This window comes from Oryctolagus cuniculus, chromosome 14 (assembly GCF_051225735.1).
Source record: "Oryctolagus cuniculus isolate XC-2025 breed Fujian yellow rabbit chromosome 14, ASM5122573v1, whole genome shotgun sequence".
NCBI classification, from domain to species: domain Eukaryota; kingdom Metazoa; phylum Chordata; class Mammalia; order Lagomorpha; family Leporidae; genus Oryctolagus; species Oryctolagus cuniculus.
In genome coordinates, this window is record NC_142880.1 from 13,436,095 (window position 1) to 13,457,448 (window position 21,354).

Here is a 21,354-nt window from a genome sequence, read left to right on the forward strand (position 1 = left end):
GGTTAATCTCCACCTGTGGTGCCGGCATCTCGTATGGGCACTGGTTCTAGTCCTGGCTACTCCTCGTTCAATCCAGCTCTCTGCTATGGCCTGGGAAAGCAGTAAAAGGTGGCCCAGGTGATTGGGCCCCCTAACCCATATGGGAGACATGGAAGAAGCTCCTGGCTTTGGGTAGGTTCAGCTCTGAACATTGCAGGCATTTAGGGAGTGAACCAGCAGATGGAAGACTTTTCTCTGTCTTTGCTTTTTATTATCTGTACCTCTGCCTCTTAAATAAATAAAATCTTAACAAAAAAAAAACCCTGTTCAACAGTAGAGATAAAGACTGAACAACAGTCAATTCTCAAAATGTAATTTTGCTCATATATATTACATTAGTTTGTACTCTGTTAGTTACCACAGATCAGGGAAAACATATTTGTCTTTTTGGGACTAGCTTATTTTGCTAAGTATAGTGGTTTCTAGTTGCATTCATTTTGTTGTGAAAGACAGGATTTCATTTTTTATGGCTGAGTAGTATTCCATAGTGTGTATATACCACATTTTCTTCATTCAGATATTGGTTGGTGGGTATCTGGCTTGATTCCATGTCTTAGCTATTGTGAACTGAGCTGCGATAAACTGGAGGGTACAGATCGCTCTTCACATGCTGATTTCATTTCCTTTGGGTAAATTTCCATGAATAGGATGGCTGGGTCGTATGACAAGTCTATGTTCAGATTTCTGAGTCATCTCCATACTGTCTCCCACAACAGCTATACTGGTTTGCGTTCTCACCAACAGTGGGTTAGGTTACCTTTTCCCCTACATTTTCACCAGCATTTGTTGATTTCTGTATGAGAGCCATTCTAACTGAGCTGAGGGGAAACCTCATTGTGGTTTTGATTTTCATTTCCCTGATGGCTGATGGTCTTTAGCATTTTTTCTTGTATCTGTTGACCATTTGAATTTCATTCTTTGAAAAATGTCCATGTCTTCTGCCCATTTCTTACTGGGGTTGTTTTGTTGTTGAATTTCTTGAGCTCTTTAAAAATTCTGGTTATTAACCCTTTATCAGTTGCATAGGTTGCACATAACTTCTCCCATTCTGTTGGTTGCCTCTTGACTTTGCTGAGTGGTTTTGCAGTACAGAAGCTTCTCATTTTGGTGTAATCCCATTTGTCAATTTTGGCTTTGATTGCCTGTGCCTCTGAGTTGTTTTCCAAGAAGTCTTCTCCTATGTCAGTGTCTTGCAGAGTTTCCGCAGTGTTCGCCTCTAGTAACTTGATGTTATCAGGTTGTAGGTTTAGATCCTCTATATCCATTGTGGGTTTATCTCCCTCAGGTGTAAGGTAGAGGTCTTCATACCTCATATGGAGATCCAATTTTCCTAGTACCGTTTGTTGAAGATACTGTTCTTTCTTCAGGTGTTGATTTTAGCTCCTTTGTCAAAGATTAGTTGGTTGTGGAAATATGTGAATTATTTTATGGCCCTTATTTATTCAGAATCACAATGATTTAAGTCTTGTAAAACACATTAATCTATAACATTATATATCCTTCAGTGCATTTGCGCAGATTATTTTTTTAAAGATTGATAGGTTGATTTGAAAGTTGGAGCTACACAGGGAGAGGAGGAGAGGCAGAGGCAGAGTGAGAGAGAGGTCTTCCATCTGCTAGTTTACTCCCCAGTTGGCTGCAATGGCCAGAGCTGTGCTGATCTGAAGCCAGGAGCTGCTTCTGGGTCTCCCATGTGGGTTCAGGGGCCCAAGGGCTTGGGCCATCTTCCACTGCTTTCCCAGGCCACAGCAGAGAGCTGCATCGGAAGTGAATCAGCCGGGACTTGAACCAGGGCCCATATGGGAAGCCAGCATTGCAGGCGGCGGCTTTACCCACTACACCACAGCGCTGGCCCTGGGCAGATTATTCTTGTGGTAGGATAGTTCCTGTCATTGTTTTGGTAAATAATATAAATTTGACTGTCAATACTGTTTTTAAAATTGTTCTGTATTTACTAACTATTTTAGTGCAATATTGGATACTGGACAACAGAAGCTATTTCGTTAAATGATTTGTCATCAGATAACCCTCCTAAAGTGTTTCTTATGATTCCTGAAAACTTTAATTCCTTCATTTCATTGTTTTGGCTTTATTGGAGCACCTTTGGTGTTGTAAAATTTTTATTTCGTTTCTTCATGCCATTTATTCCTGAACCAAATGTTAACTTCCTTCTCTTTCTTCATCACTTTAATTTTCTACGCATAGTTTTATCAATTTAAAAATAGAGGATGCAGAATATAAAGAAAAAAATCCCTGTAAATAGCTTATACTTTACGTTCACAACGCTATTGCATTTCTTTCCAAACATTATATAAAAGCTGAGTGGATTTAAATATAATGGTTTCTACTTTCGCCTTTTTGACCAGATTCTTCATTTTGCTGATGGAGAAAGGTATAAACATATTGACATCATGATTCTTAATGATGACATTCCAGAAGGAGACGAAAAATTCCAGCTGATTTTAACTAATCCTTCTCCTGGACTAGAGCTGGGGGAGAATACAATAGGTAACTGATAATTTCTTATATACTGCCCCTGTCTTTCAGGCTGATTTCCTAATATGGGGTCCATTTTAAAGGAATTAGAACTCTTGATGGTTTCATATGTTTAGAGTAAAATATTAAGCTTAAGCATTTCAAAATTCCGCTGTCAGTGGAACAGTGCTTCTGGCCTGTGTGTGTTTATGTATGTATGTGTGTACATAATTAAAAAGACTAGTACTGAGGGTAATAGTCATTTTCCCCAGTTACAGATGGTATTTAATTTGTAAATGTCGACAGCTGTCCTTTGGGATTTGAGTTCTTCAATTCCCTGTGCGACAGTCGAAGCAATGAAGGTAGCTGCTTCAGTGTCATCTAAGAGTTGTGCTAGTTCCACATAGATTCAGGCTGTATTGATGGCTCAGACAGATGCTTGACTTGGAACCGTTTGGCATTATTACTGAAAATCATCCAGTTAGGTGTAATGCTGGCTACCTAGACAAGTGAAAAAAAGAGACAAAGGAGAACTCAAGGGTTGGAAGAGTTCTTAATCTCACTCAAACTCCTTCAAGTGATAGGTAAGCCCAAGTGCGTTTGGAGGACTGGATGTTGACTGGTTCTTCAGCCACCTGTTTTAACCACTGATTGGGTATTGGGATTTTTAAGGAACTTAACCTTTGTATTCCTACGTTATTGGCCTTTATGTGAAAAGCCTTGATTTGTAGTGAAAACCATAAAGGAATCTTGAGAGACCCAAGGACTGGTTTTTACTTTCATTGCTATTTTGATGAAATAAATTGGTATTTCTAAGTCTCTAGGAATCTATTTTTGAGGCTGTGAGAATTCTTTCAAATTCAAAAAGCTTGTTTGAGGTATAATCGTATTGTTGTAGAGCAGAGCTGTACAATGAATACTGTGTGTTCCCTAAGAATTGTCTGGCTAGAAAGAGAAAACCCGAATCAAATAGACTTAAATGAGGTAATTTACTGAATCATTGAGTTGTTTTTTTTTTTTTCAGATTTTTATTTGAGAGGTAGAGTTACAGTGAGAGGGAGAGATAGGAAGGTCTTTCATCTGCTGTTCACTCCCCAAATGGCCACAACAGCTGGAGCTGGGCCTATCCAAAGCCAGGAGCTTCTTCTGGGTCTCCCACACAAGTGCTAGAGCCCAAGCACTTGGGCAATCTTCCACCACTTTCCCAGGCTATAGCAGAGAGCTGGATCAGAAGTGGAGTAGCCAGGACTAGAACTGGCACCATATATGGGATGCCGGCACTGCAGGCGGCAGCTTCACCCACTACGCCACAGCGATGGCCCTGTGTTCATTGAGTTTGATAGGGCAGTTGCCTCTGCCCTTAGACACCAGGACTCGGTGTGCTGAGCCCTGTCTCTTGCTATAGGGAATGTTGGCTACCTCCCAAGGCTCATGTTACGGAACATCCCTAGCTGAGGTCACCACCATTCTTCTGCATCCAGCTGACAGGGAAGAGAGTGTGTGCAGCATTCCCCAAAGTCCTCTACAACCCTAATTGGAAGTGTGAAGGTCACCTGCCTCCACCATGAGTAGGAAGCAGGAATGTATTATTGGGCTTTGTCAAAGTTACCTTTTGCTTGTAATTATCCAATTAAATAGAAATTTCTTTCTCAGAATACTACTTGGAGAGTAATTATTTCTTCTTGTTCTTCATCTTTGTCTTTCTCTGTTTATGATTTACTTAACTGAAAGACAAGGATCTTTGATTTGCTGGTTCACTCCCCAAATGGATACAATGGCTAAGCCAAACCAGGCCAAAGCCAGGAGCCAAGCACTCAGGCCGTCTTCCCCTGATTTCCCAGGCATATTAGCAGGGAGCTGGTTCAGAGGTGAGGTAGCAAGGGTTCAAACCAGTGCTTATATGAGATGTCAATGTCACAGGCAGTGGCTTAACCTTCTGGCCACAATGCTGTCCCCAGTGTGTAATTTCATAGTGTGTCATTAATTGGCTGTTAGACTATTTCCAAACTTTAATGCAGTTTCCACAAAACATCTTGTATCTAAATCTTAGTATTTGAGGGCAATTAGGACAGTCGGTAGAGCAGAAGCATGTTGAGTGGGAAGGAATCGCCTCAGCTGCCTTCTGTTTTTACCTGCACTGCAATATGTTCTTATAACAGTTTCTCTACATCCTAAGCAGCAATGTCCATATTATCTAAAATATTTTTTAAGATTTCTTTATTTGAAGGGCAGAGTGAGAGATGTCTTCCATCTCCCGGTTCTCCCCTCAAATGTTGGCAATGGCTGGGGCTGGGGCAGGCAAAAGCCAGGAGCCTGGAACTCCATCTGGGTCTCCCACGTGGGTGCAGGGGCCCAACCACTTGGGCCATCTTCTGCTACTTTCTCAGGTGCGTTAGCAGGGAGATGGCGGGCAAGTGGAGCTGGTGGGACTTGAACTGTTGCAGGTGGTGGCTTAATGCACTATGCCATGACACTGGCCACCTATTCTCTAAATTTTTATATTCTAATAAATGAAAAATATATGGCTGTATTATATATTTTTCTTAATTTCTGTTAGTGAACTTGATCCAAGTTTTTTAAAGTTCTGTTTTTTATATGCCTTTTTCACTTTCCATTGGTTTTGCTTTTATTGACTTGTAGGAATGTTCATATATTGTAAAAGAGTGAACATGGAATTTTACTAAATGCTTTTGAAAAATTCCCTCATTTTTCAGGTGGTCTTGAAATGCTCATGTTGGGTAAAGAGCCGAATATCCAGTGAAACCTGTCCCGTTTTCGTTGATTGTTCCAATGTTTTATTTTGACAGCCTTAGTTACTGTCCTTGCTAATGACGATGGCCCTGGAGTGCTGTCATTCAACAACACTGAGCACTTCTTTCTGAGAGAACCGACGGCGCTCTACGTACAGGAGAGTGTGGCAGTGCTGTACGTGGTGCGGGAGCCTGCGCAAGGACTGTTTGGAACGGTGACAGTTCAGTTCCTCGTGACGGAAGTGAACTCCTCAGCAGAGTCGACTGATCTGACTCCTTCCAGGGGCTATGTTGTTTTAGAAGAGGGCGTTCGAGTCAAGGTATGGCATGACTCTTCAGTGACAGTGGGAGGTTATTTTTAGTATTTAAGATTTTAAATATTTGAAAGGCAGAATTAAAGAGACATCATTCACCTGCTGGTTCACACCCCAAATGGCTGCAAAGGTCAAGGCTGGGCCTGTCCAAAGCTAGGAGCCAGGAGATTCTTCCATGTCTCTGATGTGGGTGGCAGGAGCCCAAACACCTGGGCTAGCTGCTGCTTTCCCAGGCATATGAGCAGAGATCTAGATTGAAAATGGAGCAGCTGGGAATTGAACTGGCTTTCATATGGGGTGATGGTGTCATAGGTACCTTAAGCTGCTGTGCCACAATGCTGGCCCCCATTCTTAGTATTTACAAAATAATGATCTCTCAGGGGAGTACCCTAGATCTTCCAAAGGAAAAAAAACAAAACAGGCTGGTGCCGTGGCTCACTAGGCTAATCCTGCACCTGCAGCGCCAGCACCCCGGGTACTAGTCCCGGTTGCTCCTCTTCCAGTCCAGCTCTCTGCTATGGCCCAGGAGGGCAGTGGAGGATGGTCCAAGTGTTTGGGCCCTGCACCCGCATGGGAGACCAGGAGGAAGCACCTGGCTCCTGGCTTCGGATCGGCGCAGTACACCAGCCGTAGCAGCCATTTGGGGAGTGAACCAGCGGAAAAAGGAAGACCTTTCTCTCTGTGTCTATAACTCTGTCTCTCTCTCTAACTCTGCCTGTCAAAAAAACAAAACAAAACAAAACAAAACAAAAACCTGCCAGCTTAGTAGGGAGGTGAAGACATTAGATGAACCATGTGGCCGTGCTAAGGCAGTTTGCAGTGTATAAAGGGTGCAGGTGCAGAAGCCTGCCGTAGAGTAGAGCCATATGCAAATACTGACACAGACATTGCTCTTAAATTTCTTTTTACAAAAGATGGACTTATTTGAAGGGGAGAGTGACAGAAAAAGTGGAGGGAGGGATGGGGAGAGAGAGCACAAAAGAAACATCTTCCCATTTGCTGGCTCATTTCTCAAATGGCCACAACAGTTCTGGGCTGAATCCAGGAACCTGGAGCTCCATTCATGTCTCCCACATGGGTGGCAGGGGCTTGAGCACTTGGACCGCCTGCTGCTGCTTTCCCAGACACATTGGCAGGGAGCTGCATTGGAAGCGGAGCAAGCAGGACCCCAACCAGAGATCTGATGAAGAATTCCAGCATTGCCGGCCGCAGCTTAGCTTTAACCTGCTATGCTGGTCTTGTACATTCTAAATTACTCTAACTTTTTTCTTAAAAGAATTTAATCACTGAGTGATTAAATAATTTATTTTGACAAACATTAGAGCAAATACAATTTTTAAACCTACAGAACAGCTTTTGTTGCACATACTTAAATGTTGAAGTATAAACCATACAGAGACTTTAAAAATTTTATTTATTGATTTGAGAGGTAGAGTTAGAGAGGCAGAGGCAGAGAGAAAGGTACTCCATCCACTGGTTTGCTCCCCAAATGGCTGGAGCTGGGCCAGTCCAAAGCTAGGAGCTTCTTTTGGGTTTCCCACATGGGTGCAGGGCCCCAAGCACTTGGGTCATCTTCCATTGCTTTCCCAGGCCATAGCAGAGAGCTGCATAGGAAGAGGAGCAGCTGGGACTTGAACTGGCGCCCATATGGAATGTGGTTGCTGCAGAGGAAGGCTTAGCCAACTATGCCACAGCGCCAGCCCTCATACTCAGGCTTTAAAGTATATAGCGTCATATAAAGATAATTGAAAATGAATCTTGATGAAGAATGGGATGGGAGAGGGAGTGGGAGATGGGATAGTTGCGGGTGAGAGGGAGGTTATGGGGGGAAAAGCCGCTATACACCTGCATTCAGATTTCACATCGCCATTCCCCAGACCTGTCCCCGTTGTACCTTGGGCTTGCCCCTTCTTGAGGAAGCTCTTGGCCGATTTCTGTCACTGAAGACCCCTTAGGCTGGTGCATGGGCTTTGTTCAAAGAGAATCATGCTCTGTGTAGTCAGTGACACTTGGTTTCTGTGTCTCGGCGTAATTTCTGGGATCTCTGGCTGCAAGCCTCGTGGTTCTGTTTCACAGCCGAGCTGTCCTGCACTGAGAACTCTTCGGCTTGTCCTTCCGCTCTCCTGTAGGTGCACATTGGGGCTGTTCCCAGCTTGTGCCTGCTCTGACGATGACTACTACTTAACACACTAGAGTGAGACAAGTGAAGGTGTATGTCCAGGGTAGGATAAAAAGTTTGCAAAGATGAAAGGAGGTTGAATTTTTTAAATTGGTGCTGTTTTCAGTACCATAAATATTTATTTTTTAGACACTGTGACAATGTTAATACCCCAAAAGTAGTAACTTGGAAACCATCACATTTGGAGATCTGTATTAAATAAAAATAGGTGATATTTCTCAAAGCATATTATTTTGTTTTAAAATGTTTAATAAATTTTTCTATGTATGTATGGCAAAAATACTGATTCCAGTAACTTCTGATTTTGTTTTCAGGTTCTACACATATCTGCCATATTAGACACGGAACCAGAAATGGATGAGCATTTTGTTTGTACCTTGTTTAATCCAACCGGAGGTGCTAGACTAGGGGAACGTGTTCAAACCCTGATAACAGTTTTGCAAAACCAGGCTCCTTTGGGGCTATTCAGTATCTCTACAGTTGAAAATAGGTATAGTTTACGTATAAGGAAATTATCACTTCTAAAGCTCAGGAAATAGTTATTGACACATGAAAATGCAGAAGGGAATGGATTTCTAATTTTTTTTTGCAGCAAAGATATTTAAAAAAGTACATGGGATACATTCATGAATTTTCTCTTCAAACTTTAAAAGTATAATTTTTAGTTATTAATAGATTGAATGTGAGTTGTAGGTGCAATTCTAAAAGCATAATAACTTTTTCTCCTTCCCACCCACCTCCCTTCTCCCGTTCTTTTGTTTGTTTTTGAGATAATATATTAAAATGAAATTAGAGTAAAAAGGCTTAATACTTCCCTGAATAATAAGTTTAATCAGTAAAAAGCAAAAAGACCCTAGGTTAGTGGGAATATAGACAGTGCTATGAAGAGTAATTGAATGGAGAAATGACCGTTTCATCCACATACAGCAAATTTTAAAGTAACCAGATAAATAAAACTATAGTGGTTTAACATTCGTCATCATTGGTTTAACAAGGTTATAAAACAAAGTTTTACAAAACTATATTTGTAGCAACAGAGAGACACAATTCTTTTTTCTTCTGGGTTTCTGATTACAAGAGGCTTTATTTTAAAGACTTACTAATTTATTTGAAAGGCAGACATACAGAGAAGGAGACAGAGATCTTCAATCTGTTGGTTCTCCCCCGAAATGGTCTCTATGGCTGGGTCTGGGCCAGGCCAAAGCCAGGAACTTCTTCCGGGACTCCCACTAGGATGCCAGGGGTCCAAGCACTTGGGCCATCTTCCACTGCTTTCCCAGGTGCTCAGCAGAGAGCTGGATTGGAAGTGGAGTAGCCAGGACTTGAACCGGTGCCCATATGGGATGCATACATTGCAAGCTGAGGCTTAACCTTTTACACCACATTGCTGGCCCCACAAGAGACTTTTACAGAGGACTCAGTAAGGTAGACCATGAGAGACCATATGACCTCTCGTAACAGCAAGCATCCAAATCCCAGATGTATTGTGTGTGATGTTATTAGACTTTATATTAAGGTCACACTGTCAAAAAGCAGGGCCAGTGCTATGGCGTAGGTTAAGCCTCCACCTGCAGTGCCAGCATCTCATATATGTGTTGGTCGAGTCCTGGCTTTTCTACTTCAGATCCAGCTCTCTGCTATGGTCTGGGAATTAGTGGAAGATGGCCCAAGTCCTTGTGCCCCTTTACCCATGTGGGAGACCCAGAAGAGGCTCCTGGCTTAAGCCTGACCCAGCCCTGGCCATTGCAGCCGTTAGGGGGAGTGAACCAGCCAATGAAAGATCTCTCCCTCTCTTTCTCTCCTTTTCTCTGTATTTCTTTCAAATCAATCAATAAATAAAATAAATGATATAAACTACTTAACTGTTCGAGTTGAATGACTGTTCAAATACATGTTAGCATATCACTTTAAAAAGATTGCCCTTAGAAGCTGACAAATATTTATTTTTGGTCTTAAAATATGTTAACAGGCACACTTTCTTAATAGACTAAGAATTTTCAGAATTTTTGACTTCTGTGTGATGAAACTTAGAAATGACAGTTTGTTTTTGGGGGGGGTTACAGACTCTCAGTGTGTTCTTAGGATCTTAGTATCAGTGTTTCATCTGTACTTTGGAAAAATCTTCATCAGTGAATATTTTGTCTCTTGGGAGTCTAATCCTCTGGATATTAATGAATCTCACCCTGGAATTTGTAAAATTTAAAAGTGTATCAAGTAGATCCTAGCAACATGTTCCAAATTTTAAACACATAGAAATTACATTCTTCATCTGCTTTCCACAATCCTATTTTTTTCTTTTAGAGCCACCTCTATAGACATCGAAGAAGCCAACAGGACGGTGTATTTGAATGTGTCACGTACCAATGGCATTGATTTGGCCGTGAGTGTGGAATGGGAGACGGTATCTGAAACAGCGTTTGGAATGAGTATGTTTTGATATTTTGCGAAAAAAGTTCTGTAACCAAATATTGCATATATAAGACTTAGTTATAGCTCTATTGCAAATGGAGAACAGAAATTGAATTATTTTCTTGCATCCTCAGATATGTATTGAGTCTGTCATGAGCCTCCATAGTATTGAGCTTGTGGAGATTACGCTTTAGGGATGATGGAAATGAACCAAATAAGTAAAAATAAATATGTACTTCAAACACTATAATAAACATTTTAATGGGGAGATACTGACAGAACATGAGGGAATTCTTCCAAGGAGTATTTATGTTTGATCTAACATCAAACGATGAGTGGGGATTAATTACAGAAAAATTGAGTGGGAAGAGTATGAGATTGGGAAGCTTTTGAGGCAAAAAACATTTTCAAGTTACTGGTGTAAGTTGAAAACACCTAACATTCAGCATCTTTCTTTAAAGAATATCTATTATTTCTTTTACACATATTTTCATCATCTTTAAAGTTGATAACATTCAGTACATTCCCCTTTAATATTTGTGTTATTTGAAAGGCAGAGTGACAGTGACAGACACGCAGATTTCCTTTGTGCACTGGTTCACTCCCCAAATGGTTGCACCAGCTCCATCCAGGTCTCCCACGTGGGCGGCAGGGGCTCAAGCACTCGCACCATCTTCTGCTGCCCTCCCAGGTGCATTAGTGGGATGCTGGATTGAAAGTGGAGCAATCAGGACTCAAATGCTGGCATCTCAAGTGGTGGCTTAACCCATTGCACCATAGCACTGACCCTTTGAAATGCACAGTTAGTATTTATCTTAATATAAACATTGGAAAGACCGGCTCACTAGGCTAATCCTCCACCTTGCGGCGCTGGCACACCAGGTTCTAGTCCTGGTCGGGGCGCCGGATTCTGTCCCGGTTGCCCCTCTTCCAGGCCAGCTCTCTGCTGTGGCCCGGGAGTGCAGTGGAGGATGGCCCAAGTGCTTGGGCCCTGCACCCCATGGGAGACCAGGATAAGTACCTGGCTCCTGCCATCGGATCAGCGCGGTGCACCGGCTGTGGCGGCCATTGGAGGGTGAACCAATGGCAAAGGAAAACCTTTCTCTCTGTCTCTCTCTCTTACTGTCCACTCTGCCTGTCCAAAAAAAAAAATATATATATATATATATATATATACACACATTGGAAAAGTCTGTATGGGTATAGACAGCATGTAATCAACTTGTTTTTTAAAATTATTTTCAGTTACTAAAGTTTTCTACCTTGTCGCTTTCTTATGCATGTGCTTGCGTGCGCGCGCGTGCACACACACGCACACACACACACACACACACCCTGTGGACAGAATTTGATTTCTAGTAACCAACCCATTCAAGTAACCGTAAAGTAGTGTAGATAAGGCTTGGAGCAGAGTATACAGTAGTAAATCATGATTTGTTTTTCTCAGGGGGAACGAATGCTGTGCTTTCCATATTTCAAAGTTTTCTGGAAGAGTCAGCGTCTGGCTGGTGTTTTCTGAATTTGGAAGAGTCAGTATATGGTATAATGTTAAGAAGCTCGTCTGTCACTGTTTACCGGTGGCAAGGGGTTTTTACACCAGTTGAGGTAAACGTCACTTGTTTTATAGATCACATAAAACGTGCAGGTAAAGTTTGGATGCCTTGTGAGTTACGGTTATTCCTCACGTCCTAGGATTTAAACATAGAAAACGCTAAAACGTGCGAGGCCTTCAGTATTGGTGCTTCCACATACATTGTCATTACTCAGGAAGGAAGAAATGAAGAAAAGTCTTCGATTAACAATGTATATACATTCACATCAGGATTCAAATTATTGCTGGTAAAAATATTCAATTTTTCATAGCTTAGAATTTTTATTTAAAAGAAATTAAGATTTCTAAGACTGAACCAAATGGATGATAATGTATGTTCTGTGTTGATGTGAGAAAGGACTTTTTGCAAGTTCAGAGGTCATGCACATTTGAGCAAGGTATCTATTGAGGGATATTGTCTGTCTTGAAATGACACACACGGGATGAGAATGATTTTTACAGTTGTGAACTTCAAAGACTGTTCAGTGTCGTCCCTAGTTAAAGTCCTTTAAAATTTTTATTCCTGTTCTTCTGTCTCCTTTGTAGGTGCAAACAATCAGTATTGCAGAAAGTTCTCAAGTAAGATATTTTACTTCGCAGAATCAAGATTATTTGATTGTTGCAAGTCAGAGTGATGATTCTGAATTAACTCAGGTTCGATTCTTTTAAAAGCTTTTTTCCTCTTTTAATACTATAATTAAAAGTCGTTAGATATGGTTTGTTGGGGTTTGTATAAAAGTTACGATTTACTTCTGGTAAAGTCAAAAAGAGTGGAAATCTTGATGAGTCAATTGATTGTAAAGATTGACTTACTTGAGATAGTTACAGAGAGGAGAGATCTTTAATCTACTGGTTCACTCCCCCACCTGGCCACAATGGCTGGGGTTGGACTGGGCTAAAGAGAGGACCAGGAACTTTATCTGGGTCCCTCACATGGGTGGCAGGGACCAAGCACTCTGTCTTCTTTCTGCCGCTTTCCCAGCTGTATTATCAGGGAGCTGGATTGGAAGTGGGGCAGCTGGGACATGAACTGGTGCCCACATGGGATGCTAGCATTGTAGGCAGTGGCTTTACCCACCATGCCACAACCCTGGCCCCCAGTTAACTTTTAAACAGTTACAAATATTATGTTGTCTTAAAGGGCTGGGCCCGTTTAATGTAATGATAAACTTGAACATTTAATTGAGTTAGAAATGTTATGGAGAGAAATTGCACAACTAGACAGATGGTATCACTAAGATTTCATTATTAATGCAAAGTGAGCACTCAGCATTAACCCAGAAATTCCATGTGTCTCTAGTAAACCAGAATTTGTAATCCTGGCAATGTTTACTTGATAATTTTTGTCACTCTGTGGACTTCTGTGAATGCCTGTCATCTCATTTTTAGCTAATGAGGGAATTCCTTATCTTCCCTGTACTCAGTTTAAAAACGGGCTTGCACCTCATTCTTATTCTTCCTACCTGTTAATGACTGATAAAGTGTCTTTTGTTCAAAAACCAGGTCTTTCACATAGATGCGCCTCTTGCCTTCGTAATCTTAAGTGATTTTAGTTCTCTGGCATTTATCACATTATTGTAATCAGCATAAATGTTCTTGGATTGCTCAGTTTAGACAGAAATCTGTGATTGCATCTCCTCCTCCCTCTGTGTTTCTTTTCTCCACTCAGCAGCGAGCTATCTTGAAAGAATTCATAAGGTTTTTAAGTTTTTAAATTGTTATTTGGAAGCTAGACACACGGAGACATGTTCATTCTCCAAAAGCCCATGATAGCTGCTTTGGGCCAGGCTAACAGCGGGAGTCAGAACTTAGCTTTCCCATGAGAGTGGCAGGGACCCAACTACATGAGACATCACCTGTTACTTCCCAGGGCGCTCATTAGCAGGAAGCTGGAATTGGGAGTGGAACTGGCCTTAAACCCAGGCACTCTGATATGACATGCAGCATCCCAAGTGGCATCTTATGCTTATGATTGGCAGACGATAGTGCTGGACTCTGCCTGCGGTCCTGGGTAGCAATTGACACCCTCCCCTTTTTTTTGCTCTCCAATGGATCCTGTTTGGATGGTAGATTACTTGCCCATGCTAGTGAAAGTACCTCCTAATCTTAAATTTTTTCAATCCCCAGGACTTCTAGCTTCCTTCCAGTTCACAGCATGGCAATTTATTTTTTTCTTTTTAGAAACTTTGTTGTGAAGATCTGAGTTGACGAGAATATATCCATTCTCTAACACCTTCCTAATTGTCATCTTTAGCACTTGTCTCAATTTATAGTCATCATTTATTCAATTCCTGAGAATTTACTTTTTGCCTTTTCCTAAGAGTTAGTAAGATCCATGGAGGGAGAAAGCACTATTTCCAGGCCTCGCAGCCTAAAGCCCATCTCAAGTTCCTAATTTTTGCCTGAACACAGAAAATTATTTTAGAAATTGACCGACTTATGTAAGAAATCAGGTGGACTCTGAATTTTTTACTTTGTAGATTTAGGACCCTCATCCTGAAACCTTGACTCTGTTGCACTTTGGGAATGAAGATGGTTTGGATGTTGTTGTACACTGTTGCTGACGTTACTGCAGCATCAGAAAGTTTCTGAATTTTCTACCTTCAGTCTCATTCTCTGCTGTTGAAGGCATTCTCCTTCCCTGCTGTCACTCACCTCTATCGAGGTGTGTATTTGGTACTGAGGTCTTTGCATGTGAGTGCATGTACACACACATGTGCAAATGCACACAGAGCCAAGAAAAAGGGCTGCAGGCATGCACCTGTTGGGGGTACTTCTCACTTATGAAAGTATCCCCCTAAGGAAATAAAACAATCCAGGAGAGCAAACAGATTTTTTGGCAAAATTCTCATGGGTGCGAAGTTTCTGATCACAGATTCTTTATTTGAATATTCCCTGCAGGTCTTCAGGTGGGATGGAGGAAGCTTCGTGCTGCATCAGCAGCTCCCTGTCCGAGGTGTGCTGGCCATGGCCTTGTTCCACAGGGGAGGCTCTGTGTTCCTGGCCGTCTCCCAGACTGACTCCAAGCTACCTGCCCTTTTACTCAGATGGTCTGGGAGTGGATTTCTTAGCTTTCAAGAGGTGCCGGTCCTTGGGGCAACAAAAATGGAGGCTTTGTCCTTGGGAGATGACATTTACCTCATTTTTGCCAAAAATACCTTTCCAGGTGAGAAGATAATAGCATCTGTGATACATGCGTGGTTTTTATCAAAAATAGCTAACATTTATATTGTACGTTCTTTACAAAAATGTTCCTGCAGTAAGTTTTTACCTGATCGATATAATGTTTTTGAGGATGGATGTTAAGTATGGGATTTTGAGGGGAAAAAAAAATTAAGGCTTATGACCGTGATTTTTTATGGGATGAACCGTTAGTTTTGAATTAAGAGAAGATTGGAGGAGGGTAGATAATAAAGTAGAAAGCTCTATGAAGATTTTATAACTAAAATACGGAGATACTTGAGGTATTATGAGTAATTTATAGTATTAATAATAATTAGCAACTTCTGATAAAACTGCTTCACATGTGAGTTTGCTTTCTTCTGCACAGTGGAACTTTCAGGTAAAATTCTGTTGGCATCTTTTCTTGCCCATCTGATCGAGATGAGTGGCTAACTGTATTCATTTCATGTGGAATGCAAAAGGAACGCAGAAGTGCTTCCTGCTTAGTTGTGTTTTGTTAGGAGTGATGTCTGATGAAATTTGTTCTTCAGATCTAACATTCTTATTATAGTTTTATGTGTCATTTGGTCTTCTGTTTTTAAACCTTTGCCTTCTTTTATTCTGCTTTATTCCATAATTATAGGAGATCAGAATTCAGTTGATATTTTCATCTGGGAGACAGGACAATCTGCTTTCAGGTATTTTCAGGCCCTGGACTTCGGTATTGTTAATGGGATCCATTCCTTCACCCCAGCTTCAGGAATAGGTAAGGACTTTGCTAATCAAACCTTACGTGAAAAAGGAAAGCCACATTGATTTTAGTCTCACTGATTGAGAGCTACTGCCATGATGGCCAACACCAAGGATGTAAAAATCAAGATATTAAACTCCTTCCAGAAGTCCTAGAATTTCAAGAAGATTAATACTTTTTAAGTGGGCATTGTGCTTGAAAATAACCTAAATAACTGAATAGGGTGAACATATTCTTGGAAATTAAAGATCATTTTTCTAGAGAAATGAAATATTAAGATACATATTTCAAAATGCTCTCCTATCAATTCATTTTATTTTAAATATAAATTTTAACATAATAATTGCATACTTTTAATGGGTTCAGTGCCATATTTTAATATAGAAGCATAGCGAAGACTGACAGTACCAACCAAAATCCATTTCCTCATCTTTGCTTTGTATGGAGTCCTCCAGTTCCCTTGCTATAGTTCCTTCCATACAGCATTACGCTTCATTGTGAGCCATAGTCACCCCACTGCGCTGCCAACACCAGAACCTGTTGTGTTCACCCTCCTGTGTTTTGGAAACCGTTGTTCAACTCCCCTCCTCTGCTTTGCTTAACCTCTGGTAATCACTATTTTAAATTCTGTATGTGGGATGTCTTCGTAAGGCTGCTGTGGCAATGATGAATTACATCAGCTTTTGCTTGCTTTGGAAAGTCTATTTCTCTTTCATTTATGAATCAGGGCTACACTGTGTGTAAGAGTCTTGGTTGGAAATTACTTGCTTTTAGAACCTAGACCGGTATCATTCCATCACCTCTTGGCCTGTATAGTTTCTGATGAAAAATATGCTGTTGATCTAATGGGAGTTGTATATTCTACAACTGTGGGATAAAAAGTTCTGTAGATATCAGTTCCATTTGGTCCTAGTGTTGATTTTCTGTCTGGTTGATCTGTCCATTGATGAAAGTGGGATGTCAAAGTCCCCTGTTACTATTGTAGTAGAGTCTAAGTCTCCCTCTAGATATGCTAACAGTTTTTTTTTTAAATAGGCAGGTGTCCTGTAATTGGGTGCATACACATTTATTACAGTCACATCTTCCTATTGTGTTGATCCTGTAATCATTACATAGTGTTCTTCTTTGTCTCTTTTAACACTTTTGTGTTAGCCTATTTTGTCTGATATTACGATGGCTACACCTGCCCTTTTTTTCTGTTAGCATGAAATCTGTTTCCATACCTTCACTTTCAGTCTACGTGTATCTTTGTTGGTGAGGTGTGTTTTATAAGGCAGCAAATAGATGGGTCTTGTTTTTTTTAATCCATTAGATCAGCTATATCTTTTAACTGGAGAGTTGAGGCCATTTACATTCAAGGTGAATACTGATAAGTAATGACTTGGCCCTGCCATTTTTCTGTGAATATTCCCATCGTTTACTTTGGATTTCTTTTGTACTTTTACTGTGGGATTTTCTGTCATTGCATTCTATCATGATGATGGCTTTGTTTCTGTGTGTGGCATAGAATGGTGCTGGATGAATGGTGACACATTCTTTCATTTTCTATTGGTTATGGAATGTCTTTATTTTACCTTCATTCATAACTGAGTTTTGCAGAGTACAGTATTCTGGGTTGATAATTTTTTCCCCTCTTATGATTTGTACTACATCTTGCCATTGTTGTCTATAGTATATGGTTTCTGATGGGAAGGCAGCTGTGAGTATAATTGGTGATTCTCTGAAGGTTATCTGTCATTTGTCTTGTGCATATTTTAGCACGTTTATGCTTTTCTGTGGAAAGTTTATAATGTGTCATCGTGAAGATCTTTTCTGGTCATATCTGTTAGACGTTCTATGTCTTTCCTGTACTTAGACCTTCCTTTCTTTCTCCAAGTTAGGAAAGCTTTCTTTAATTATTTCACTGAGTAGGTCTTTTATTCCCTTCCATATTTCTACTTCAGGTGCTCCCAAGACCCATATGTTGGGTTGTTTAATAGTACCCTCTATATCTCCAACACTGATTTTAAGTTTTCTAACTTAAATTGACTATAAAATTTCCAAAGATTCATCTTCTAGCTCGGATATTCTTTCTTCTGCCTCCTCAACTCTGTTGCATTTATTATTTGTTCTGTTGAATTCTTCATTTCTAGTATTTCATTTTAATTTCTCTTTAAAATCTCAATTTCATGGACAAAATTTTCATTGATATGATATGGATTTCTTTAGCTCATGTTTTTGCCTCTGATTACTTTTGAGTAATCCTATGATTAACTTTTTATATTCCATTTCTGGCATTTCCTCAATCTATTCATCTTCACATTCTAGTATTGAAATGTTGTATTCATTTGGGGCAGGTCAGAGTGTCTTCTTATTGTTTCTTGAATTTCTTTTTAGGCATTTGTAGAATTTTTTTTTTTTCCTCTGATGACTTTTTATCTTTGAGCTATTCCTCTGTGGCTTAGTGGAATATCTACACTTTAGTGACTACCAAGAGGTTTGTGGTGGGTATAGCCAGGGAATTCTGGTCAGTGCCTAGGATGGGGTGAGTACCCTGGGTAACACCCAAGTTGGATGTGGTTGCTCTCCTCTGGTTTACTGTGTGGGGAGGAGTGGTCATCACTGGTGCAACCACTCTCTCTACTCCAAGCTGAGGAGTGCCCAGGTGTGAGCCCCCAGTGTATTCAGTGCTTATCTGCACCGCCGTATAAACTGCACATTTGATCTTCATAGTCCCTCCTGAGAGCACCGTTCCCTCTGCTATGAGCTGCTCCAGGCAACCAAGGATCTTTGAGAGTACGTCACAGCACTCTGTGATTGCTCAGAACCCAGCTACACCCTGCCTCCTCTCACGTAGTCATAGTGTTTTCTCAGTCTCTGCATCCAGGGATCTCAAGGTCAAGGAGGACAAGTGGACCCACTCTGTGCCAGAAGCCTGTTCTAGCTGCAGGGGGACTGAGGTGTTCTCAGGGCTGCTGTCTCTGTGTGTTCCACCCTGCTGGATCAAGTCCAGTCCTCCCAACCAGATTCCATGTCAGTGTGGTACACAGGTTTTTCTCTCTGGTAAGGTCTCTGGATCACAGGTGCACATGATACCTGGCAGCTGCAGCCCTGCTCACTTCATAATTGTGCTGGGCACATAGAGTGCCGCAAGTGGCATTCCCCTTTCATAGGGATGGCTCCCCTCTCCCCTTGCTGGGCAGCTGCAGCTGGCACAGTGGAGACCATCTCTGTCAGTTGCTCTCGAAGGGCTGTGATTGCACCCACCTAATGAGTGGAGGGGGAGACCCCAATAATTGCTAGGTAGATGCACAAAAGTTGGTGTGGCCACTAGTTGCCTGTGTGCAAAAATGGAACCAGTTCTCCCACCGCTGGCTGCAGGTTGTTGTTGTATGGGAGAGAAGTGGGGACAGAGAGACAAGCTACTGCTGCCTTTTATTTTTTTTTCTTGCTCCCATCTGGGTGAACAGTAGTCAACCCACTGTCCTGAGGGATCCTGGCCAGACTCAGAAAGGTGCAGTTCACTAAGCTCTCCCTCCTGCTGCATGGACGGCAACGTGGGCCCCTGCAGTCCAATCTCACCTGGTTTGCCAGGGCAGGTGCCTTCTTCCCTAGATCCAAACTTCTGGGTCTTTTGTTGTCTTGCCATACCTTGCTGCATGGCTGCATTTTCCGTACAGGTCCAGGTTGTTTCTACTCTGATGCTTTAATTTTAAGTGTGTGTACTCTATTGTATCTTCTGCATATCCTGATAATTTTTCGTTTGAATTCTTTATCAGGCATTTTCTCAATCTCAATCTCCCTTTCTTTGAAGCCCACTACCAAAAGATCATTATGTTGCATTGTTTTTCATACTTCTTGAGTCCCTATATGGGTTTTTGTGCATCTTCCAGCTGTCAAGTGTGAGGCCACAGGAAGGTAAAACAGAAGGGAGTGGCCCAGGATGAGCCCCCGGATTCTGGGTGTTTGGTGTTGTCACTTACTGGCTGTTGTCAGTGGGTCACCAGGTGGCACAATCAGCAGCTGCATAGCGTGCGCAGGTTGTATGTGAGATGCCAGCAGTGTTCAGGCTGAGAGGGTCAATGTGGGGCTGGTGGAGGAGCTGAGAGCTCAGAGGGCTCCACCATTCTACTTTGTTTCTATGAATTCAGCTTTTTTTGTGTTCCAGTTAGACATTGAGCATCCCTAATATAAAAATATGAAATTTGAATTCCAAAATGCTCCCGAATCCAAAACTTTTTGTGTACTGACATTGTGCTACAAGTAGGAAATTGGAACTTTTATTAACAGAATGATTACAAACATTGTATGAAGTTGCCTCAGGCTGTGTTTGTGAGGCATATGTGAAATGAGAATGATTTTTGTTTATTCCTGGGTCTCAGCCCCAAGATGTCTGTCTCTCTTTGTCTCTGTCCCTTATATGTGTATGTGTACATGCATATATATGGAAAAATTCACAAAATCTGAAAAATTTCAAACCCTGAACCACTCTGTGCCCAAGCATCTTGGATAGGGATAATTAATCTATGTAAGTGAGCTTGTGCAGTATTTGTCTTTCTGTGTGTAGAATCTTGTGTTGGTATCTGAGTTCAATCTGCTGTATGGAAAATCCTGTTGTCCATTCATGGGAGAATGAGAGAGAAGTAGACTGTAGCATCTTAATATTATAAAAAAGTTTTGACCTCACACATCCTCAAATGGAGTGTCAAGGACTCTTACAGATCTGTAGACCACACTCTGAGCACTATTAAGGCAGAGAAATCCTTGAAGGCATTTCAAAGGCAAGTGATGATGAAAACCCAGCTTTTCAACCCCACTCATCTTTAGTGTATTAAATATTTTGGAAGAAATACCTTGCAACTACCCAGGCAAGAGTCGAAGAAAGCTCTGAGCTGGAGTGAGAGATTAGAAATGCATATTGAATAGGAGTCGATGTCAACTGTGGGAGCCAACTTGTCACATCTTGGCAGGTGGGAGGGGATTAGCATAGAAATTAGGAAAAGATACAGAAGCAACACCTCTGGTGGGAACTGGAAGGAGCTTGTTTCCAGATGTCTTGAAGGTGCAGGGGCACCTATGGGGAGGGAAGATGTGGGACTGAAGTCAGGAGGAAATCAGAGTTACAAGCTTAGATTTCAGACACTTGGATGTCTAGAAGGTTGAACTCACAAGGGCTGAGATGTACAAAGTAGATAAAGCTCAAAGATGAGAACTTGGCATAAGCAGAGGAGTGTGTCTGTAATTTTCCTCGCAGTTGCCTTGACTGCTGCTTTCTCTATCAGCCACTGTAACCTTTAGGCAACATCATCCTAAACCACCACAGCCACAGACCAGGAATTGGAGACTGTTTGCCTCACATTAATTGTAGACCATTTATCTCCTTGTCTTGCTTTCCACGTTTTCTACTCCTCCTCTGAGCTCTCTCTGTGTCCATACCACATTCTTGCAGCCACTGGCCACTTCCCTTCTGGGCTAGTACATTGCCTCCTGGCCTCCACACTAGTTCCACTTTGTGCACTTGTATTCTCATTGTGCTCAACTTCTTATTAAAAAACCTCAGGTAAACATTGTGGTGGATCATAAAGTTGTGGTGTTATCTTATGAAATACAGCTTGAGTAACTTTCTTATTCACTCACCAATTGATTGAATAAATTATGTCTTTTATCATGTGTTTGTTTTGACTACTTCTTGTATACCTCAGGTT

At 41.4% G+C, this 21,354-nt stretch overlaps 1 protein-coding gene across 2 annotated transcripts in view; it reads left to right on the forward strand.

Moving 5' to 3' along the window:
* Positions 1-21,354, forward strand: part of ADGRV1 (adhesion G protein-coupled receptor V1) — a 603,645-nt gene that overhangs the window by 149,076 nt on the left and 433,215 nt on the right. For both annotated transcript variants that reach the window (XM_089313009.1, XM_089313008.1), the window contains 9 exons: positions 2,406-2,547; positions 5,322-5,584; positions 8,072-8,247; positions 10,059-10,183; positions 11,614-11,771; positions 11,859-12,005; positions 12,304-12,411; positions 14,659-14,923; positions 15,563-15,685. In XM_089313009.1, coding sequence (XP_089169135.1) covers positions 2,406-2,547; positions 5,322-5,584; positions 8,072-8,247; positions 10,059-10,183; positions 11,614-11,771; positions 11,859-12,005; positions 12,304-12,411; positions 14,659-14,923; positions 15,563-15,685 — 1,507 coding nt within the window. The remainder of the gene's footprint in view (positions 1-2,405; positions 2,548-5,321; positions 5,585-8,071; positions 8,248-10,058; positions 10,184-11,613; positions 11,772-11,858; positions 12,006-12,303; positions 12,412-14,658; positions 14,924-15,562; positions 15,686-21,354) is intronic.